This window comes from Aquarana catesbeiana, linkage group LG06 (genome assembly GCF_042186555.1).
Source record: "Aquarana catesbeiana isolate 2022-GZ linkage group LG06, ASM4218655v1, whole genome shotgun sequence".
NCBI lineage: Eukaryota > Metazoa > Chordata > Amphibia > Anura > Ranidae > Aquarana > Aquarana catesbeiana.
In genome coordinates this window covers 275778061-275798874 of record NC_133329.1, presented here as the reverse complement: position 1 = coordinate 275798874, position 20814 = coordinate 275778061, and the positions used below count along the sequence as shown (strand labels likewise).

At 42.7% G+C, this 20814-nt stretch overlaps 1 protein-coding gene across 3 annotated transcripts in view; it reads left to right on the top strand.

Annotated features, from left to right (window-relative positions):
- The window catches only part of MDH1B (malate dehydrogenase 1B), a 107571-nt gene that overhangs the window by 11267 nt on the left and 75490 nt on the right, over window positions 1-20814 (top strand). Inside the window, exons 2-4 of one of the 3 annotated variants that reach the window (XM_073633389.1) lie at window positions 3508-3620; window positions 7719-7853; window positions 10729-10871. In XM_073633389.1, the coding sequence (XP_073489490.1) occupies window positions 3508-3620; window positions 7719-7853; window positions 10729-10871 (391 nt within the window). Of the gene's footprint in view, window positions 1-3504; window positions 3621-7715; window positions 7854-10728; window positions 10872-20814 lie in introns of those variants that run through there. The other 2 variants (XM_073633390.1, XM_073633391.1) reach the window with 2 other exon arrangements.

Sequence of the window (20814 nt, the reverse complement as noted above, 5' to 3'; positions counted from 1 at the left end):
TAAAATATGACTAGAACTAAAATGGCATATTAGTCAAAAGACTATGACTCAATCAAAATTGAAATTTGACGTCAAAATTAACACTGCTGCTGATGGCTCAGTTCTGGGTCTTCTCAACATGGATTGTCAGTCGTTCCTTTCTGCTCTGTCCCTCCAGTGCTCACTGAAGCATCAGGCTGGAGAGGAGAGGACGCAGCTGGCTTCAGCTCTCAGATGAGAGGCAAAGCCAGCGGTCAATCAGTCATCTGAGTGGACTACGACAATATGCTCTGTGACATGTGTGACTTTAGCCTGCTGTTGGCTGATTCCGGGTCACAGCAGAGCATTAGTAAGGGCCCTTTCACACTGATCAGTTTTTCTTCCCTTTTTTCCTTACCAAAAGCGGAAGAAAAATGCATGACCATTATATCCTACAGAACACTTCACACCAGTCAGTTGCATTTTTTAAAAGTTCTGCATATTGCATTTTTGGTGCATGTTTAGTGCGGTAACAAATTGCACTAAAAAAACGCACCTTCTCATTGAAATGAATGGAAATCGCATCAAAAATGCACCCCTGGTTTAATTTTTGGTGTGCTTTTTTTGAATCACGTGTCCTTTTTTCACAGGTGCAAAATGCGTTTTTGTAATGGAGCAGTGTGAAAGCAGCCTAAGTGCACTCCTGTGACCCACAAGAGAAGTATGGCCAAAAAAGCTTTGGCCATACTTCTCTTTTAGGCCGTTTGTTTATCGCATATCTACTGATCTGAATATAGCTGAATTGTACTCTATTGAAGCATAAACACAGCTGCGTAAAGATGAGTAATAGAGTGATGAGTACAGAGCCGTAAAGTAAAAATAATATTTTTTTAACGTTTAAGTGCAGTAATTTAAGTGCCTATATGCATGTTTATGTGCATATATTAACTTGTGTATTGCAATACTAGCAATAAAGAAATGTTTTCGCTTGTACACACTTACACACCTTTTCACTGCTTTACGTGCATTATGCAAGGTCTTTATGTAATATTTTACTCAGGATCTTTTTCTCAACAAGTGTAAACATCAGTAAATTCTTACATCAGTGTGCGACTGTGAGGTAGAAAGAAATCCTGAATAGCCGCACTCTGGGATAAGGACATCTTTATTTCAATAAAATCCAACAATACAGTCAATTGCAGAGACGTACAGGGTGGTAGACTGCTAACGCGTTTCACATCATTTGGAATCAGTGTGCGACCGGCCTTAAAGGGGCTGTAAACCCTTACATATACCCAGTGAAGTGACTGGCTTCAGGTGATACACAGAGGTTAAACAAATCCTCCTGCACAAATTGTATCTGTTTATCTGCAGTCTTCTCTTCTCTACATCCAAAGTCCAAAATTTATAAAGTTTGTCTGAGTTTCAGAAAAAAGGGGCAGAGAGCTAAAATTACACTCTGCAGAGCTCAGTGAGGAGATGTCTGAGAGCTGATTGGAGGGAAGAAACACACTGCCTTCACACAGCACACAGGAACAGAGCTGAGACTGTCAATCAGCTGGAGGTCCCTCCCCTGTCACTTTTTTTTCTTGGTGTCAGGAAAACTTGTCAGAAGTGATTCATGCTTATGGCAGAAGAATGAAGCAACAGACAGAAATTACACTTAGTGCTCTTAGTTGAGACAAGTACACACTATAGAAGAGTGTGCTTTGTTCATATTTCATGTCTGAGGTTTACAACCACTTTAAAGTCTAAATGCAGAAAAAATCAGCACAGGGGACATAACTTACAATCAGTAGAATGTGTGCCTTGTGCTGATTCCTCTTGTGTTAGTGAAAATCCTCCTCCATCCTGAACCCCCCACCCCTGCATCTACTGGTGCAGCGGGGAATAATACATTAAGAGAGCCTGACTATGTTCACTCTTTTTGCCCAGCTCCACTATTCATAGAAGCCATACTACATCTTCTATGAATGAAACAGGATCTATGTGTAGCTATACCCCCCACAGGAGCCTCTGATTACTAGTTCTGCCTATTCCTGCACAGCCAGGCAACGCGCATTTGCGTCCAGACACAATAAATCAGTCCATGGGCTTGTTTTTGTTGTTTTATTGTGGAAAACAACTTGGATAGGGTATAGGGATTATGGGATGCCCATGAAGAATGTCCCTAGGACAAGGGATTGGGATTTAACTGTTCCTGGAAAGTATGCAATCTATCCCCTTGTATGCCGCTGGGTGTGCTGAGGTACTCACACTCTCTTTTGCTTCCTGCTGCACTGTCTAAACAGATCTTCCCATGCCAGCCTGGATGTATTCTGCACAAGACCCAAAGGTAATAGAGACTCCTCTCTTAGGCTTCCTCTCTTTCCTTTCCTCAGCTCCAGCCTAGAGGGAGAGCCCCCAGGCCACACGACAGCAACCTCAGCACTTCATCTTCCACCCAACCCCCCTACTAGCCAGGTTCTTCCACCATATTTAAGGGCTGACCCAGCCACTCTCCCAAGCACTCTCACGGGGGATTGGACAGATTTCCTCAAATATGCAGATCTGGACCTCCTGGCCTCTGCCCACTAACTTCCACAAGCTTCTTCAAGCTTCTAGATCCAGGAAAAGAGACCTGCCCTGTAGAGCCACCCGGCCTGACCTGCAATAGCCCAACCTAATTACAGATTTGCACAACTACCATGAGTCAACAAAATACATTTACCACACTAGAGGGTGCTACATAAGAATGAAGAATGGGGCCAGTGGTCATTATAACTCGCTCAGTGCTAGAAAATTAAAATTAAAGGGTTATGGGGGGGCAGAGTACTTTCAACTAGGACAGCCAACAAGTCCCTTGTGCTGATTTTTTCCTTACATTTTTGCCTAAATTAACTGTCTTACCTAGAGTATTCGACACACAGGGAAGATACATTTTTTACACCCACCTGCTGTTTTAGGACAAAATTATTTTCAGTAATGATCTTGAAATTAAATAAATAATAGTAACAGAAAATAAACACAGGTAGTGAAAATTGTGTTTTTCTCTAACATTACTGGTCAATGTAGGTGCAACCCTTTATGTTGTTGGCCAGTGGAAAATTACTGCCTTGCGGTGGTGATCAGTGTTTGTAGTGGATAGTTTCACCACTGCTCAAAGAACCCCTAGCAACCTCAGTAGGGTCTCCAGGGTTCAGTGGAAGTCTGGTTGAGAATGGCTGATCTCCACCATCTTGATAACTCAGGTCAAAGGTCTGTTCTTGTCACCAGAATACAACTTTTGGCAGCACAACTACAACAATTGCCTGGAAATCCACCAGAACCACAGTGACAAACTACCTGCTTTCACTCTATGGACAACTGCATGACAGCTGTGTGGTGATTCAAGGTCCTTACCCAAAGCAAGTACCACAAGTGGCCTCACAATTACTGTATATGCAAAGTATACTCTACATGTTGAACATGTTTTTTTACTATTTTATTTTGTGATGCCTTACATAAGAAATTCATACAGTATGTACTATGTTTACACAACTATTCAATGTACCTACCCTGTCCTTACAGGAAAGGCAAACTGCCCATATTATGCCAAAGCAGAACTTCTTGCTGACTATCTTCAGAAAAACCTGCCACATTTCAGAGTTCATAAAATCACCTGTCATCCTGAGGACTGGGAGGTAGGAGACCATAAATGTCAATTTAAAATCTTTGATTATTTTTGACCAAAGGGAAACTGGCTTATGTCTATGTATAGGAATCCAGGTCAGTGTAGAATGATCATACAGTGAGGGAAAAAAGTATTTGATCCCCTGCTGATTTTTTACGTTTGCCCACTGAGAAAGAAATGATCAGTCTATAATTTTAATGGTAGGTTTATTTTAACAGTGAGAGGCAGAATAACAGCAAAAAAATCCCTAAAAAACTAATTGATTTGCATTTTAATGAGTGAAATAAGTATTTGACCTGTGCGCAAAACATACTTAGTACTTGGTGGCAAACTCCTTGTTGACAATCACAGAGGTCAGACGTTTCTTGTAGTTGGCCACCAGGTTTGCACAAATTTTAGGAGGGATTTTGTCCCACTCCTCTATGCAGATCTTCTTGAAGACATTAAGGTTTCAAGGCTGACATTTGGCAACTTGAACCTTCAGCTCCCTCCACATTTTTCTATGGGATTAAGGTCTGAAGACTGGCTAGGCCACTCCAGGACCTTAATGTGCTTCTTCTTGAGCCATTCCTTTGTTGCCTTGGCCGTGTGTTTTGAGTCATTGTCATGCTGGAATACCAATCCACAACCAATTTTCAATGCCCTGGCTGAGGGAAGGAGGTTCTCACCCAAGATTTGAGGGTACATTGCCCCGTCCCTTTGATGCAGTGAAGTTGTCCTATCCCCTTAGCAGAACCCCCCCCAACCAAAGCATAATGTTTCCACTTCTATGTTTGATGGTGGGGATGGAGTTCTTGGGGTCAATAGGCAGAATTCCTCCTCCTCCAAACATGGCGAGTTGAGTTTATGCCAAAGAGTTCGATTTTGGTCTCATCTGACCACAACACTTTCACCCAGTTCTCCTCTGAGTCATTCAGATGTGCTTTCTTGAGCAGGGGGACCTTGCAGGCGCTGCAGAATTTCAGTCCTTCACGGCATAGTGTGTTACCAATTGTTTTCTTGGTGACTATCGTCCCAGCTAATTTGGGATCATTGACAATATTATCCCCTGTAGTTTTGGTTATGGGCTGATTCCTCACCATTCTCATGATCATTAAAACTCCACGAGGTGAGATCTTGCATGGAGCTTCAGACCAAGGGAGATTGACAGTTACAGTATTTTGTGTTTCTTCCATTTGCAAATAATCGCACCAACTGTTGTCAACCTCTCACCAACCTGCTTAGCGATGATGTTTTAGCCCATTCCAGCCTTATGTAGGTCTACAATCTTGTCCCTAGAATAGATAACGCATATATATGAGTTGGAGCTGTACACCCCGATTCGTTTGATGGAATGGAAGATCTTTAATACAATCTTGTCCCTGACATTCTTGGACAGCTCTTTGGTCTTGGCCATGGTGGAAAGATTGGAATCTGATTGATTGATTGCTTCTGTGGACAGGTGTTTTTTATACAGGTAACAAGCTGAGATTAGGAGCCCTCCCTTTAAGAGAGGGCTCCTAATCTCAGCTCGTTACCTGTATAGAAGACACCAGGGAGCCAGAAATCTTGCTAATTGATCGGGGATCAAATACTTATTTCACTCATTAAAATGCAAATCAATGTATAACTTTTTTGAAATGCGTTTTTCTGGATATTTTTGTTGTTATTCTGTCTCTCACTTTTAAAATAAACCTACCATTAGAATTATAGACTGATTATTTCTTTGTCAGTGGGCAAACGTACAAAATCAGCAGGGGATCAAATACTTTTTTCCCTCACTGTAGCTTATTTACAGTATGTAAAGGTGGACTTGTTTTAATTCATTCCATTTTGGGATACATTGTATCCATGTTCTTCTAAAATTAAACTTTAACTGAATACAGATCTTTCTTTACTTGCCTGTATGTCAATATGAATATTAATATTGCGTTTCTAGAAAGAAATTCTTAAAATGGAATGGAGAATGAATGAAATTGCAAGCATTGTTTAAATGGATGATTAAAACTGATTGAAGTACAATTGAATTCTCAGTTTAAATTAGTTTATTATATTGCAGGTGCATCAAGACAAAAAGCATGCAAATTCTTGGTTTTCTTTAAAAAACAGCCACAGCCTGATATGCAATCTCTGCAGTCTAAGCTAGAGTTATCTAATCTGTATTGAGCAGGAGCTTTGCTGTGTGCAGAGCTATAAGTATGGCCAGGGCTTTTTTTCAGCGGGAACTAGGGGGAACTCAGTTCCACCACCTCTGGCTCAGGTCTTCTGCTCCCTGCTCACCACTATCACTTGGTAACACTGAAGTCCATCTTCTGCATTTACAAGTGATAGCTCATCTCCCAGTAGCTCCCACAGGTCAGATCTCCTGTGCAGATCCCACTAAGTGCCGGACAGGGACAAAAGAGATACAGAACAGGCGCCCAGGGTTCAGTGCAGTCTTCGGCAGGAGAGGGTGTGTGGTTAGCCACACCCTCTGTGGTCTCCATTTTTCCCTGATGACCAGTTGTTGATGTTCCTACTGCATAATCTCCCTTGCAAGTGACTGTAGTATAGTATAGTATGCTGGGAGGTACTACAGCCAGATAGTTGTTTCAGCTTAATATTGCAACAAAGGTAAGACATATGACAGATGGTGGAGCTTTTAAGGAGGGGGGAGAAAATGAGGGCAGTGGAGGGAGGGGGTTGTATGCAGAGGGAAGAGCTACTATTTGATGCCATTTGGCAGGTATGTGAGTGTGGCGGACATGGTTGAGTTCCGGCACCTATTCTCTGAGAAAAAAGCCCTGAGTATGGCTTAGCAGGGGGAGTGTTGGATCTCTGCTTCCACACATTGAGGAAGGGTCTTTCTCTGCAGCATGCTGGCAGGGGGTAGGCCTGTCTGCTCAGACTGTGACTGTATGTCCTTGCACACCTGTTTTGATGCACCTAGAATGTATTTAGCTGATTTAAGGATTGTCTGTCTCCACTGGCATTGTATATTCAACACTCACAAGTGCTTCACCTTTTGTAAGTGTTTGCAAGCAGACAGACAGCAGCTGGCAACTGGGTCACACTTGTCAAAACTATAAAGAAACATTTTTGGCTGGACTAGCACTTTAAACTAATAGTTGTAAAGGAAATGTTTGATAGTTTCAGGTAAATTATGAAATATTACATATAAATATCATGAAATCTTCTATCCAGCCAGCAGCTTTAGCCTGTTTTTGCATCATCATCCTCATTACTCTTCAGCTGTGCAGGCAAAAAAGTCCTTGATATCAGAAAAAAAATGAGTCATCAGAGCAGAAACTCTTTGCTTACCATGGGGCTTATCAGAGAGCTTAGGGTCTTATTCACCAATCCCTGGGGAGGTGTGTCTAGAAGGAGGAGGGAGAGTCCATAAATATTCTGAGACCTAGCAGCCAGGGGCAGAGTTCCAGGGGCTCATCCCCTGGGGCAGAGAGATTCAGAAAGGAAGACAGAGTGTTCAGACACTGAGCAGAGCCAGAAAGGAGTTGATGGGAGGAAGCCCAACCATTCTAGGTGAGTAACTGCTACTGCTATACAGAGGAGTGGACTGGAGTGGTCTATCTCCCCAAGCAAGTGCAGTGCAGGAGTTGCGCAAAACAGCCAGGAGTGTGCAATACTGCTTAGATGTTTGCCCGGTACAGCCAGGAGTTGTGTAAGACAGCCAGGAGTTGTACAAAACAGCCAAGAGAGTACAGTGCAGCCAGCCAAGGTTGTGCAATACAACCTGCATTTTTTTACAGAGCAGCCAGAAGCTTAGCAGTCCTCAAGTAGCTGTACAGTTTCGGGTTATCCCATGCTCCCCAACCCTATCCAAAAAAACAAAAATAAAAACCCTAGACTGATTTTTGAGCAAAAGAAAGAATGCTGAAAATGCCATGTTCCTGGCTGTGTATGCTGTGAGCAGGGGGAAAATGCCCAAATTACTACTAGTTCCTACCATCTCTCACAGGCATGCATTTCTATTTTTTCCTGGTGTCACAGGGACAGGAAGTGAGGCGAATATCTCTCTGTAACAACTAAAACCTGACACAAATATTAAGTCTTCCTACTCGATCAAAATGGTGAAATATTGTTCTGATATGTTTCATTTATGACATTTTTTTTTTTTCTGGTTAAGTAGCAATGGATCTCAAAACTATGCCTAAAAAATGGATGGAAGCACAGGCACTCTCCCATAATATGGAGGGAGTTATTGGATCGAGGAGGCAAGGGATTGCTACTCGGAGGATTTAATGAGCTAATGGAACATGCACAGGTAAGATAACTAATTATAACTAAGATAACTTCCATATTTATCAGCGTATAAGACGCACAGGATTACAAAACGCACCTTAATTTTAAGAGGGAAGTTTCAGGAAAAAAAAAATTAAATTTTAAATAAAGAACTTTGAAGCAAAATAAGGGTCAGTGCCCATCAATGCAGCCTTATCAATGCCCATCTGCAGCCTCACTATTGCCCATTAATTCAGACAGATCAGTCCCCATCTGCAGCCTCACCATTGCCCATCAATGCAGCCTGATCAGTGCCTAACTGCAGCCTCGCAAGTGCCCATCTGCAGCCTCGCCATTGCCCATCATTGCAGCCTGATCAGTGCCCATCTGCAGCCTCACCATTGCCCATTCTTACAGCCTGCTCAATTCCCATTTTCAGCCTCACTATTGCCTGTTAATGCAGCCTGCTCAATGCCCATCTGCAACCTCACCATTGCCCGTTAATGCAGCCTGCTCAGTGCCTATCTGCAGCCCCACCTTTGCTCATCAATGCAGCCTCACAAGTATCGGATTACACAGAGCCTGGAGCTCCTGTGTACTTGGCTTGGTGTCACTGACAGTCCCGCCTCAGGCCCGACTCCTATGATAGACATAACACCAGTCCAATACCGGGACATGTGACATCAATGCTAGGAGCCATCCAGGAGGCGGGACTGTGTGTGACTGTGAGCTGAGCCGAGTACACAGGAGATCGACGCTCTGTGTAATCTGGCGGCGCTCGCCCCCTCCTTCCCCTCTGAGGCAGCCAGGTATCGGCGTGTAACACGCACCCACGATTTGCCCACTATTTTCGGGGGGAAAGTGCATGTTGTACGGTAATTATGTAGATAATAACTAATTGTATTAGAAGTTGCATTCTTTGTATTTTTTATTAGCATATGTATGTATTCCATTTCGTGTTTGTTTCTCTAACACCTTAGACTAGTATTTTTTTAGTCTTATGCAACACACAAATTTGAATATTTTGTTCCCATTCCTTTCTCTATAGCATATTAGAGGAAGGATAGGATAAAATAGGGCCAGCTTAAAGTGTATTTTTTAATTTTGAATAAGCCAGGGATAGTATAGAGAAGGATTACAACCTTTTTATTACTGTCTGTGTCTCTACTGGGTAGCTTCAGCATTACTATTGGTCTTGGTTCTTGTGACCATTGTCTTCATTATTCTCATCTGAACACAGACAGAACAAACTCCACGTCACCTACTCCTTCTAAAACTAAACAGTTTAGCTTTACATACACCTAAAGAACATCAACCAATCAAATACAGATGTCAGAAAAGAATCCAATAGACCAGGGATATGCAATTAGCAGTCCTCCAGCTGTTACAGAACTACAAGTCTCATGAGGCATAGCAAGACTCTGACAGCCACAAGCATTACACCCAGAGGCAGAGCATGATGGGACTTGTAGTTTTGCAACAGCTAGAGGTCCGCTAATTGCATATCCCTGCAATAGACTAGTGATCTCCAAACTGTGGCCGGGGGCCAGATGCGGCCCTTTTGCTTGCCTTTAACTGGCCCTTGAGGTGCTATTTCTGCCACTGACACCAATGATGGGGCACTATTCCTCCCACTGACACCAACAATGGGGCACTATTCCTTCCACTGACACCAATGATGGGGCACTATTCCTCCCACTGACACCAAAGATGGGACATTATTTACTCCCACTGGCCACAGTCTGCCCCCCCTAAAGTGCAAGTAAACTGCTCCTTTGTTTAGAAAGTTTTGAGACCCCTGCAATAGACCTTACCCGTTGTCCAACTTGGACAGCTAGTTCATTCTGTAAAGATGCCTGCTCCAGCATTAGTCAAGGAGCTCTAACACCAATTGTTTGCTGTCTGTGTCCGCAACTCCCTGTCTTCAATACATAACAGGAAGTGGGTGGCAATCTCACCAAAGTGGGAGTAATTCATATCTTTGGCAGTTATCACCAGAACCTTTGTCGGCTTTCTACCCACCCATTGCTCTCAACACTCACTCACCATACTGTTACAGTGAAACAGTAATAAATGAAAATATGTGCTCACTAAAAATACACTATTGGTTCCCATTAAATAAGACATACAAATTATATAGAAACTATTAAAACAGTCGTAGACTTTTTACACCGTTTATCCTGTAATCACCTGAAATCATGCAAAATTCAAATAGCACATATGTGAAAGGTGAAAGTTGCATCATAAATTATTTTCAAGTGTTTCTTCTAATTCACGTTGACTTACTTTTAGGTACCCTTTAAATTGTAACTGCTAGCCTGTAAAGTGAGTCTGTGGTCTTACCTTCCAAAATGCCCCCATGTCCATAGAATATTCTTTCTATTTTTAGAACATTTGGAATTCTTATACCTTGGGACACTCTGGTTGATTTATTAAAAGTGGAGAGTGCAGCTGTGCATGGAAACCAATCAGCTTCTAACTTCAGCTTATTCGTTTAAGCTTTGGAAGCTTATTGCTTTCTATGCAGAGCTGCCACAGATATTTACACTCTCCGGTTTTACTCTTTTATTAGTTACTGACCATACTTCTTGCATGGAGATTTTTGCCCACCTTCTGCTTCCTCTCATTACATTTCCATCATTTCATTTCATTTTATATCAAATGCAATGGTGGGTCTTGCTTGTTAATAGTAAAGCTTTTATAGTAGAAGGTAGCTGGCTGTAGTTTAAACACAGAGGCTATAGTGGATGGCTGCATTATAGAACATTGTTATAACTGAGTTTTGTGTCACTCCAATTATAATACAAAGACACTATCAGGCACCTGGAGGTGCCTGATTTTTGGGCCTGGGCCACAGAGTTAGTGTGTTCTCCCATTTTTTTACCTGTTTCTATTAATTCTATTGACTTATTTTTCAGGAATATTACAATATAAGTTCAGCTATGTTGAGTGAATTAATGAAGGATATTGCAACAGAAAACTTAGAAGCTCATATCAATTTACACATGGAAGAAGAGGTAATAAAAAGACAGTTTAAACCTCTACATGTTTGGATTACCAGGTATGGAAAGCAGGATTTCAAACTTTGTTATGTTTGTTCTGGAAATAAAATTAAAATCATAGGGTTATTTTGCTAAGAATACCCAATCATGTACAAGGAAATAAAAAAAGAAAAAACAGTATTCTTTGCTTGCACTTGATTACATTATGTTAGCAGCACTTCGCCATATTCACCTGTGCCAAGGGAAATTTCCCTTGCAAAGTAAATAGCTTACCTGCCTTTAGTAAACCAACCCTAATGTCTCACTATATACAGTGCCTTGAAAAAGTCTTCATACCCAGGGGCGGCCCATCCATTAGGAACGCACGGGCGCTGCCCCTCTGTCACGCCGTCCCCTGTATGACAAATTGATAGATTCATGCATTGCATTGCATTGCACGAATAAATCTATGGCCGCTGTAGCCACCCCCTATTCAGGTGTCTGGCCCCTTTTCGGACGCCTGAATTCCAGCCATGGGGGTGTTTTTTTGAAGCACCTGATTACAGTCATAGGCTCCAATAGGCTTCAAAAAAGGTGGACTTGGATCGCAGAGCATTGCGCTTGCAGTCCACCCAGGCATGTTAGAAAAGCAAATGAATATTTGCTTTTCTAACACTGAACCACCTCTCTGCCAATTAGAAGGGGCGGGTCTAATACCAGTCACCTGATTGGCTGAAGGCACAAGCGATCCCATTGGCCAGCTTGCAGAAGCGAAGAAGAGATGCACAGAGGACACAGGAGCCATCGCCTGACCCGTGCTATCCGTCACACAGCTCGCCGCGCCGCCATCACCCGCTGCCTTACCCGCCACCAAGATAGGGTAAGTGCCAGTTAGACAGCAGGGGGGCGGGGGGGGGCACAGTGGCTGCATATGATTGGCACAGAGGCTGCAATTGATGGGGCACAGAGGCTGCATATGATAGGCACAGAGGCTGCATATGATGGACACATAGGCTGCAATTTATGGGGCACAGAGGCTGCATTTCATGGGCACAAAGGCTGCAATTGATGGGGTACAGAGGGTGCATTTCGTGGGCACAGAGACTGCATATGATGGGCACAGTAGCTGCAATTGATGGCACAGTGGCTGCAATTGATGGGCACAGAGGCTGCATTTCATGGGCACAGAGGCTGCATATGATGGGCACAGTGGCTGCATTTCATGGGCACATAGGCTGCATATGATTGGCACAGAGGCTGCATATGATGGGCACAGGGGCTGCATATCATGGGTACAGAGGCTACAATTGATGGGGCACAGAGGCTGCATTTCATAGGCACAGAGGCTGCAATTGATGGGGCACAGAGGCTGCATTTCATGGGCACAGAGACTGCATATGATGGGCACAGTAGCTGCAATTGATGGGCAACGTGGCTACAATTGATGGGCACAGAGGCTGCATTTTATGGGAACAGAGGCTGCATATGATGGACACAGTGGCTGCATTTCATGGGCACAGTGGCTGCATATGATGGGCACAGAGGCTGCAGTTGATGGGGCACAGAGGCTGCATATGATGGGCACAGAGGCTGAAATTGATGGGGCACAGAGGCTGCATTTCATGGGCACTGAGGCTGCATATGATGGGCACAGTAGCTGAAATTGATGGGCACGGTGGCTGCAATTGATGGGCACGGTGGCTGAATATGATGGGCACAGAGGCTGCATTTCATAGGCACAGAGGCTGCATATGATGGACACAATGGCTGCATTTCACGAGCACAGAGGCTGCATATCATGGGCACAGTGGCTGCATCTGATGGGGCAAAGTGGCTGCATTTGATGGGCGCAGTGGCTGCATTTGATGGGCGCAGTGGCTGCATTTGATGGTGCACAGTGGCTGCATTTGATGGTGCACAGTGGCTGCATTTGATGGTGCACAGTGGCTGCATTTGATGATGCAGAGTGGCTGCATTTGATGATGCACAGTGGCTGCTATTGAAGGGCACAATGGGTGCATATGATGATCACAGTGGCTGCATATGATGGTAACAGTGGCTGCACTTGATGGCACCGTGGCTGCATTTGATGTTTTTGTTTTATTATCTTTCAGAATTTTTCCGTTTGTTTGTGTTCCCCCCCCCAAAAAAAATTTGAGCAGCAGCCGCCACTATTCATACCCCTTGAAATTTTCCACATTTTGTCATGTTACAACCAAAAACGTAAATGTATTTTATTGGGATTTTATGTGACAGACCAACACAAATTGGCACATAAGTGTGAAGTGGAAGGAAAATTTTAACCTCCCTGGCGGTATGATTATTTCGGATTTTAGGTGCTGAAAGCGGTACCATTATTTTGCATGGAAATTTGGCGTTTTATATTGTAGGTCTGTAAATCTTAACAATAACACACTTAAATCTGTCCAAACCAGAGTCTAGTAGATATCCCGGGTATGATAAAGTTTGAAACACAAAAACATAAATTATAATATAATAAATAAAAATAAATAATTAAAAAAAAAAAAAAAATAGTAATAAAATAAATTTCCCCACAATTCACTATCGCTCAATTCTGCAAGTGTTCTAATTTACTATCGCTGTTTTCTAGCTGGTCTAAAGCCACTTTTGACATAAAGGGACACTTTTTGGTTGCTATGGACAATCTCCAGTTTCCAGGCAGAAAGAACAGTGTATATCATGTAAAATTGCATGCAGGGCATGGGACAAAGCACTGGGGACAAAAGGGATGTGAAATCAGGAAAGCAGAAGGGCAATGGGAGGTGAGGACGTGAGAACGTAGCGTCCGTCACGGAGGGAGGGGTCCCAGTGTGGCAGCAGGAAGCCGCCTCGAGGAACGCTCTGTGAAGCCGTGGTGTATCTTGTCAGCAGGGAAGATGACAGCTACATGAAAAGAAAAGATACCGCTGGAGAAACATCCCAGGACATTTAGGAACGGCCGGAGCAATAAGATAAGTGTAAACCGAAAGTGATCTGTGAAACAGCTTGTAAGCCCCGGCATCCCCCCCCTCCTCCTCCCCCTCGTCTCCCCTGTCTTACGAACGGCTGGATGTCTGTGAAATAGCTGGGAGACTTGGCATCCCGTTCCCCCCCTCCTCCCCCGCGTCGTCCCTGTCTCCCAAACAGCTGGCTAGAAGATTTATTGTTGCAGTAGCCCTCAGCCATTAGCACTGGAGGAATCAAAGGAAGTTTTTCTCTGAGACACAGAACCTGTAAGAGTGGAGAGTGGAGAGGGTGAGAGGTGGATGGATGAGAGAGAACTGATTAACAGCAGGAGAAGTGAAAGTTTTAAAGGACAGAAGTCAAGTGTATTCTGGAGATACTGAAGTTTAAACTCTGAGTGAAAATAACTTAACTGAACATCATTGAGAAAGTTGGTAATTGTGATAAAACATCAAGGGACTGCATTTAAAAACGCCAGGGAAGTATAAAAAAAATATATGTGATCATCAGCTCATTAATGTTGTCAGCATAAAGTAGCTGAGTTGTGGAGGATGAAGGAATACATACCGGCCTAAGAGATAAATGGTTTAAAATCTGTATCAGAGCTGTGGTGGGGGAGGGGTAGAGGAGAGAGGGAGAACTAAGTTCAGGAAGAACCAACAAACCACCTGAAGTATAACATTTAAAAATAAATAAATAAATAAACATAATCAGCTGGGAAAACATCTAAATCACTATAAAACACAACAGGATTGACATATGGGATACCCCTAGATAGAGGTAAACCCTGGAACAGCTCTCTTACCTTTTACCTCTACTACCCATCCCCATAAACCTCTTTCGGTACCCCCTGCTCCAGTAAGACATTCTGCTCCCCCCTAATTAAGGGAGAGCAGGGAATTAAGGCTGGGTAAACGGATAAGAGAGATAAGAAGGGCAAAGATGAGTAAAAGCACAAATAAAACAACAAGAGGAGGTGCCCCTAAATCTCCAAAAGACAAACCAGGGGTCAGTACATTGAAGCATTACATGACACAAGGAGCCAGCCCAAGAAATATGGAAGCGGAGAAGCAGGGAAAAGCAAAGGTGGAAAATAAAAAAGGGACAGATAAGAAGGCGGGTGAGACCCCAGAACATTCCAGGGAAGATTTTATATCAGAAGGGGAGTCTGAAAGCAGTAGGATAGAGGGGAGACCATCCGAGTCTCTCCCCCCCACAAAAGGAGAGATGAATGAGATGTTACTGAGACTGGAAAAGTCGATTAAAGCAGACATCAATATGATGAGAGGAGATCTGGGAAGCCTCCTGGATAGGGTAGAAGAAACAGAAAAAATAGTAGAAAATCAAAAGAAAGAACTAGAAACCCTTAAACAGCAAATGAAAATAGCACAACAAACCCAGAAGGAAATTCTCTATAAGCTGGAAGACCAGGAAAATAGAAATAGAAGACAGAATATAAGGTTACGATCAGTCCCAGAAAAAGAGGGAGAAGATCTGAGGAAAATGTGCATAATATTGCTAGGCTCCCTTATAGATAAAAAGGATGAAGAACCCCTAAGAATAGAAAGAATACATCGGGTGGGATACCGGCGAAACCCAGAAGAGAGACCACGGGACATTATTATTAGATTTAGATTTTATGAGGATAAAATGGAGATCTGGAGAAAATTAAGAGGAAAACCACCCTTAACATATGAAGGAGCGGAGTTACAGGTGTATGCCGATCTATCCCAAGAAACCCTGACAAGAAGAAGATGCCTCAAACCCCTCTTAGAAAAAATGAGACAACAAAACATCAGATACAGCTGGGGGTTCCCAGCCTGCCTGATAGGATACAAAGAGGGGAGATCAGTAAAATTGCGCTTCCCCGAAGATTTAGAAGAGTTTTGTAGAAAACTGGACTTACAGATACCAGATATACCGGGTTGGATGGGGGGGGACTAGGGGGGAGGGGGGGGAGGGGGGGAGAAAGGGGAAAAAAAAAAAAAAAAAAAAAGAAATGAGGGGAGAAGCTTTACATGTTTAGGGGAGAGGGGAGGAGGATTATTAAAAATAGAGTGCACAGATCATTAAAAATAGAGGATGGCTGATTAACACCCCTTCAAATTTTCAATCTAACGAAGGGGTGAGAGGCTACACTGGGTCCCACACCTTGGGACAAGTGGGTTTGTCAGACACCTTGACTTTCAGGGCGCCGGACAAACTAGGGGCTCATATAGGGCCAGGTGGGGAGAGGAGGGGGAAGGTGGATGGGTGGGGATGGAGGGAGGAAGGAGAGGGGGGGGAGGGGGGGAGAGGGGATACTGAGCCCCATATTGTGGTACAAACAGGTCTGTCGGTTGCCCTGATGTTCGGGGCATGGAGAAAACTAGGGACCCACTTGGGGCCAGGAGGGGAGGGGGGGGGAGGGGGGAGGATGGATGGAGGGAGGTGGGGGGAGGAGGGGGAATGGGGAGTGGGGGGGGTAATTTGTGCATATGCATTGATAGAAAAAGGGGTAATTCAAGGTAGGCCAGAGGTACAAAAGATAGCAAACTCAGAAAAATGACAGCATTTAAATTCCTATCCTATAATGTAAAAGGGTTAAACTCAAACTTAAAAAGGCATAAAATTTTGAGGGAACTTAAAACCTATGGAGCAGGGGTGGTGTCCCTGCAGGAGACCCATTTAACACACGAATCAAATATTAGATTAAGATCAAAAGAATTCCCGAATTGGTTCTATGGAGATGCAATATCGAAAAGAGCAAGGGGAGTAGCGATAGGACTGGCTAAAGGAGTACAATTTAAATTAGGAGGTATGATGCAGGACCCAGGAGGGAGATTTTTATTCATCAGAGGAATACTTGGAGAAATAGAATGCACCCTCGCCAACATATACGCCCCTAATAAAAACCCAGTAAGGTTTCTGAAGGACACATTGGAGAAATTAATGGATTTTAGGAAGGGGGAACTTATAGTAATGGGTGACCTCAATATGTGCTTGGAACCAGAGATCGATAGTACGTCCGGGGCACAGGGGACGAATAACGGACAGATGAAGAAGATAAAACAGGAACTACATAAAAATCAACTGGTAGATATTTGGAGGATCATGAATGGTAAAACACGAGACTATACGTTTTACTCCCCTGTGCACCGGACGTACTCTAGGATTGATTACATCTTAGTAGACCATAGACTTTTAGACAGGATAGTAGGCTCAAAAATAGGAATAATCACAACATCAGACCATGCCCCTATTGAGATGGAGATGCAGATATACAGGGCTCAAGGAAGACAATCACTGTGGAGAATAAATGAAGACCTACTGCAAAATGAAGATATCTCCAAAAAAATAGAGAGAGAGCTAAAATTTTATTTTGCAACAAATGAAACAGGAGATACATCGGGATCGGTGACATGGGATGCACATAAAGCCTACATAAGGGGAATAATAATAAAAGAGGGAGCAAGGAGAAAGAAGGAAAGGAAAAATAGGATGGGAAATGTTATAAAAGAAATTTTTTACTTAGAACAAGAACATAAAAAACACAGAGGACACCACCAAACAACATACCTTGCACTGATCAATAAACGGGATGAATTAAAAAAGTTGATGGAACAAGAAACAAAGGAAAAATTCAACCAAATAGCTAAAGAAAGATATGTGTGGGGAAATAAGGCGGGAAAACATTTAGCCAGAATGCTCAGGAAAAAAAAAGCCCTAAACTTTATAGGAAAGATACAGGATAAACATGGGAAGATGGTTTATGAAACCAAAGAGATTGGTGAAGTATTTAAAAACTACTACAGTGAACTATATACGGAGGAGATTAATGGTGACCAGATAAGTGAGGAAAATAAAAACAGGAAGATAGAGGAATTCTTAAAATGTGCCAAATTAACCAAGATTACAAAAAATTCTAGAGAGGCCTTGGAGAAACCAATAACAGAGGAGGAGATATACAGAGCAATAGCAGATAGTACACAGGGGAAAAGCCCAGGTCCGGATGGGTTCACCACATATTACTACAAGAAATTTAAAGACATACTAGTCCCGAAAATGTGTAAGTACATGAACGGGGTGGGAAGTGAGTTTGAACTAAGTAGTGAGGCGCTTTTTGCTACAATCACCGTAATCCCCAAAGAGGCCAAAGACGCGACTTTATGCGCTAGTTATAGACCGATATCATTGATTAACGTTGACACAAAAATATATTCAAAGATACTGGCCACGAGGATAAAAGAATTGATGAATGGGGTGATTCATCCGGACCAAGTAGGCTTTATAGCAGGAAGGGAGGGAAGAGACAATGGGGTGAGAACCCTATTGTTGCTTCAGAAGAGAAGGGAGGAGGGACTCCCAGGCCTGCTCTTGTCAAGTGATGCCGAAAAGGCATTTGACAGGGTGGGCTGGGAGTTCCTGTTTAGAACCCTAGAAATAATAGGAATAGGCCCAAAGATGATAGGAAGGATCAAAGCACTTTATAGAAAACCCAAGGCGGCCATTAAGTTCAATGGAACCCTGTCGCCACCTTTCGAGATGAGGAGAGGGACAAGACAGGGATGCCCCCTGTCCCCCCTTCTCTTCGTGCTGGCCCTAGAACCCCTCCTGGCAACAATTAGAAATAACCCGGACATTGAAGGATTTAAGGTGGGAGAAGAGGAGCACAAATTGGCCGCTTATGCGGACGATGTGCTCTTCTATATAAGTAATCCCGGAAATACATTACCAAGATTGGTTAAAATATTAAAACAATATGGCGAAATAACAAATTTTAAGATCAATATGGGGAAATCGGAAATTCTAAAGATAAACGTGAATAAAATAGAGGAGGAAAAACTGAAGAGAGATTTCCAATTCTGCTGGAAAAAAGAGATCAAATATCTGGGAATAATGCTCTCGAACTCCCCGGAAAAGATATATAGAAAAAACTATATCCATCTCTTGGATGAAATAAAGAGGGAAGGGAAAAAACTCCAGACAAAACCTCTTTCATGGATGGGGCGTATTAACGCCATAAAAATGGTCCTCTTACCCAAGATCACGTATAAATTTCAAATGTTACCTATTAAACTCCCACAAGAATATATTAGAAAACTGAAGTCAATAATCTCTAATATAATATGGAAAAACAAAAGATCAAGAATATCTCTCAAGACCCTAAAACAAGATAAAGACAAAGGGGGCCTTGCGGTCCCGGATATCCTAAAATATTATAAAGCAATAATTTTATCAAGAGCAATAGAATGGGCTAGGGATAACCAAGAAAAAAGATGGGTGAATATAGAGAATTACTATAGTAAAACACGTTTAGGATCTATTATTTGGAACCCTCCGAATCACAGAACGGTAGATGAGGGAACGCACGGTTTGACAAAAATAGTTTTAAAGACATGGGAGGTAGTATATAAACAGTTAGATAAGATTTATAATTCTCCCCTGATAGAATTAAAGGAGAATGAGTTTTTTGCACCAGGGAAAAGAGACATAGGTGGGAACTGGATAAAAAAAGACAAAGTACAGCTTAGAGAAATACTTAAAAAAGGGAAAATGGTCACAATCACTGAATTGAAACAAAACACTGACACATGGGTGATAGATGAATGGAGGTATATGCAATTAGACCGCTTCGTGAAAAATCTACCTCAACCGATAAGATCCGGAGAAAACTTGACAGCGTTAGAAAAATTATGTTGTTCGGAAAAAACAAAAAACACAGTATCTAAGCTATATAAATTAATATTGAAGGAAGAAGAAGCAGAGGTACCCACATTTATCAAAAAATGGGAAAAGGAATTGGGAACACAAAAAGACACGAGCACGATTAATAAAATGTTATTTTTGGCCCATAGCTCAGCGGCGGATATAAAAACGGCCGAGATGAATTATAAATGTATGGCAAGGTGGTATGCAACGCCAGATAGGATAAGTAAGTTCCAACATGGGAAATCGGCAGAGTGTTGGCGGGGCTGTGGAGGGATGGGTACTATGGCTCACTTATGGTGGAGTTGCCCGGTAATTAAAAAATATTGGAAAAAAATCTTGAGATCGATAAAGGAGATTACAAAAATCGAGGTGAAGGAGGATCCGTGGGTGGTTCTCCTCCACGGCATAGAAGGGAATGTGAAACAGTATAAAGCATCTCTGGTCCCACATTTATTGAACGCAGCAAAAAGATTAATCCCCAAAAATTGGGGGGGGGGAGAAAGTCCGGAGATGTGGGACTGGATAAATGCCGTGGAGGAGACCTATACCATGGAACAGTTTTCTTGGTATAAAGAGGAAAAGAGAGAAGTAGATAAATGGAAATGTTGGAAGGAGTTTAAAAAAACATGGAGTTATGCAGAAAAAATCAGGATTTAACTACCTACCAAATAGAACATAGGCATTGCACAGGGGTTAGGGGGGGAGAGGGGAGGGAGATGGGAGGGAGATGGGAGGGAGGGGGGGGCTATATATATATGTATGCGGTTTTTTGGTTTTTTTTTTTTTTTTTTTTCTCTTTTTGACATCTGAAACAGAGAGATTTATAAATAAAGATAAAACTTTAGAGAAGGGGAACTAGGGGTTGAGCCTCATCAGGTGAGGGTAGGTTTTATATAACTATTTTTTTGTAAACCACTGTTGTGTCCTTCCATTGAAAATAAAATTTATATGCCACAGTGATGAAGAGATGAGAAGAGACATATATGAGCGAGAAAGCTGAATTAGTCTCTCTAGGAATTTTCTGAGGTGGCAGAAAAAAAAAAAAAAAAAAAAAAAAAAAAAAAAAAAAAAAAAAAAGGGATGTGAAATCATTTCATACAGTACTGTAATCTGTAAGATTACAGTACTGTATGTGTTATGCTTTTGACATTTTTTTGAATTTGCCGCCAGGCTCCGCCCCCGTGCGCCGCGCCGCTCGCAGGGAACGGAGCCTGGCACGGAGAGGCTTCGGAGGAGGACGGAGCCCTCGGACACTGCGGGTGACAAGGTAAGTAACGCCGCCCCAGGATCCTGCAATGCGATCCCGAGTGTGGCTCGGGGTTACCGCTAATGGTACTGAATTTTAACCCCGAGCCACACTCTGGAAAA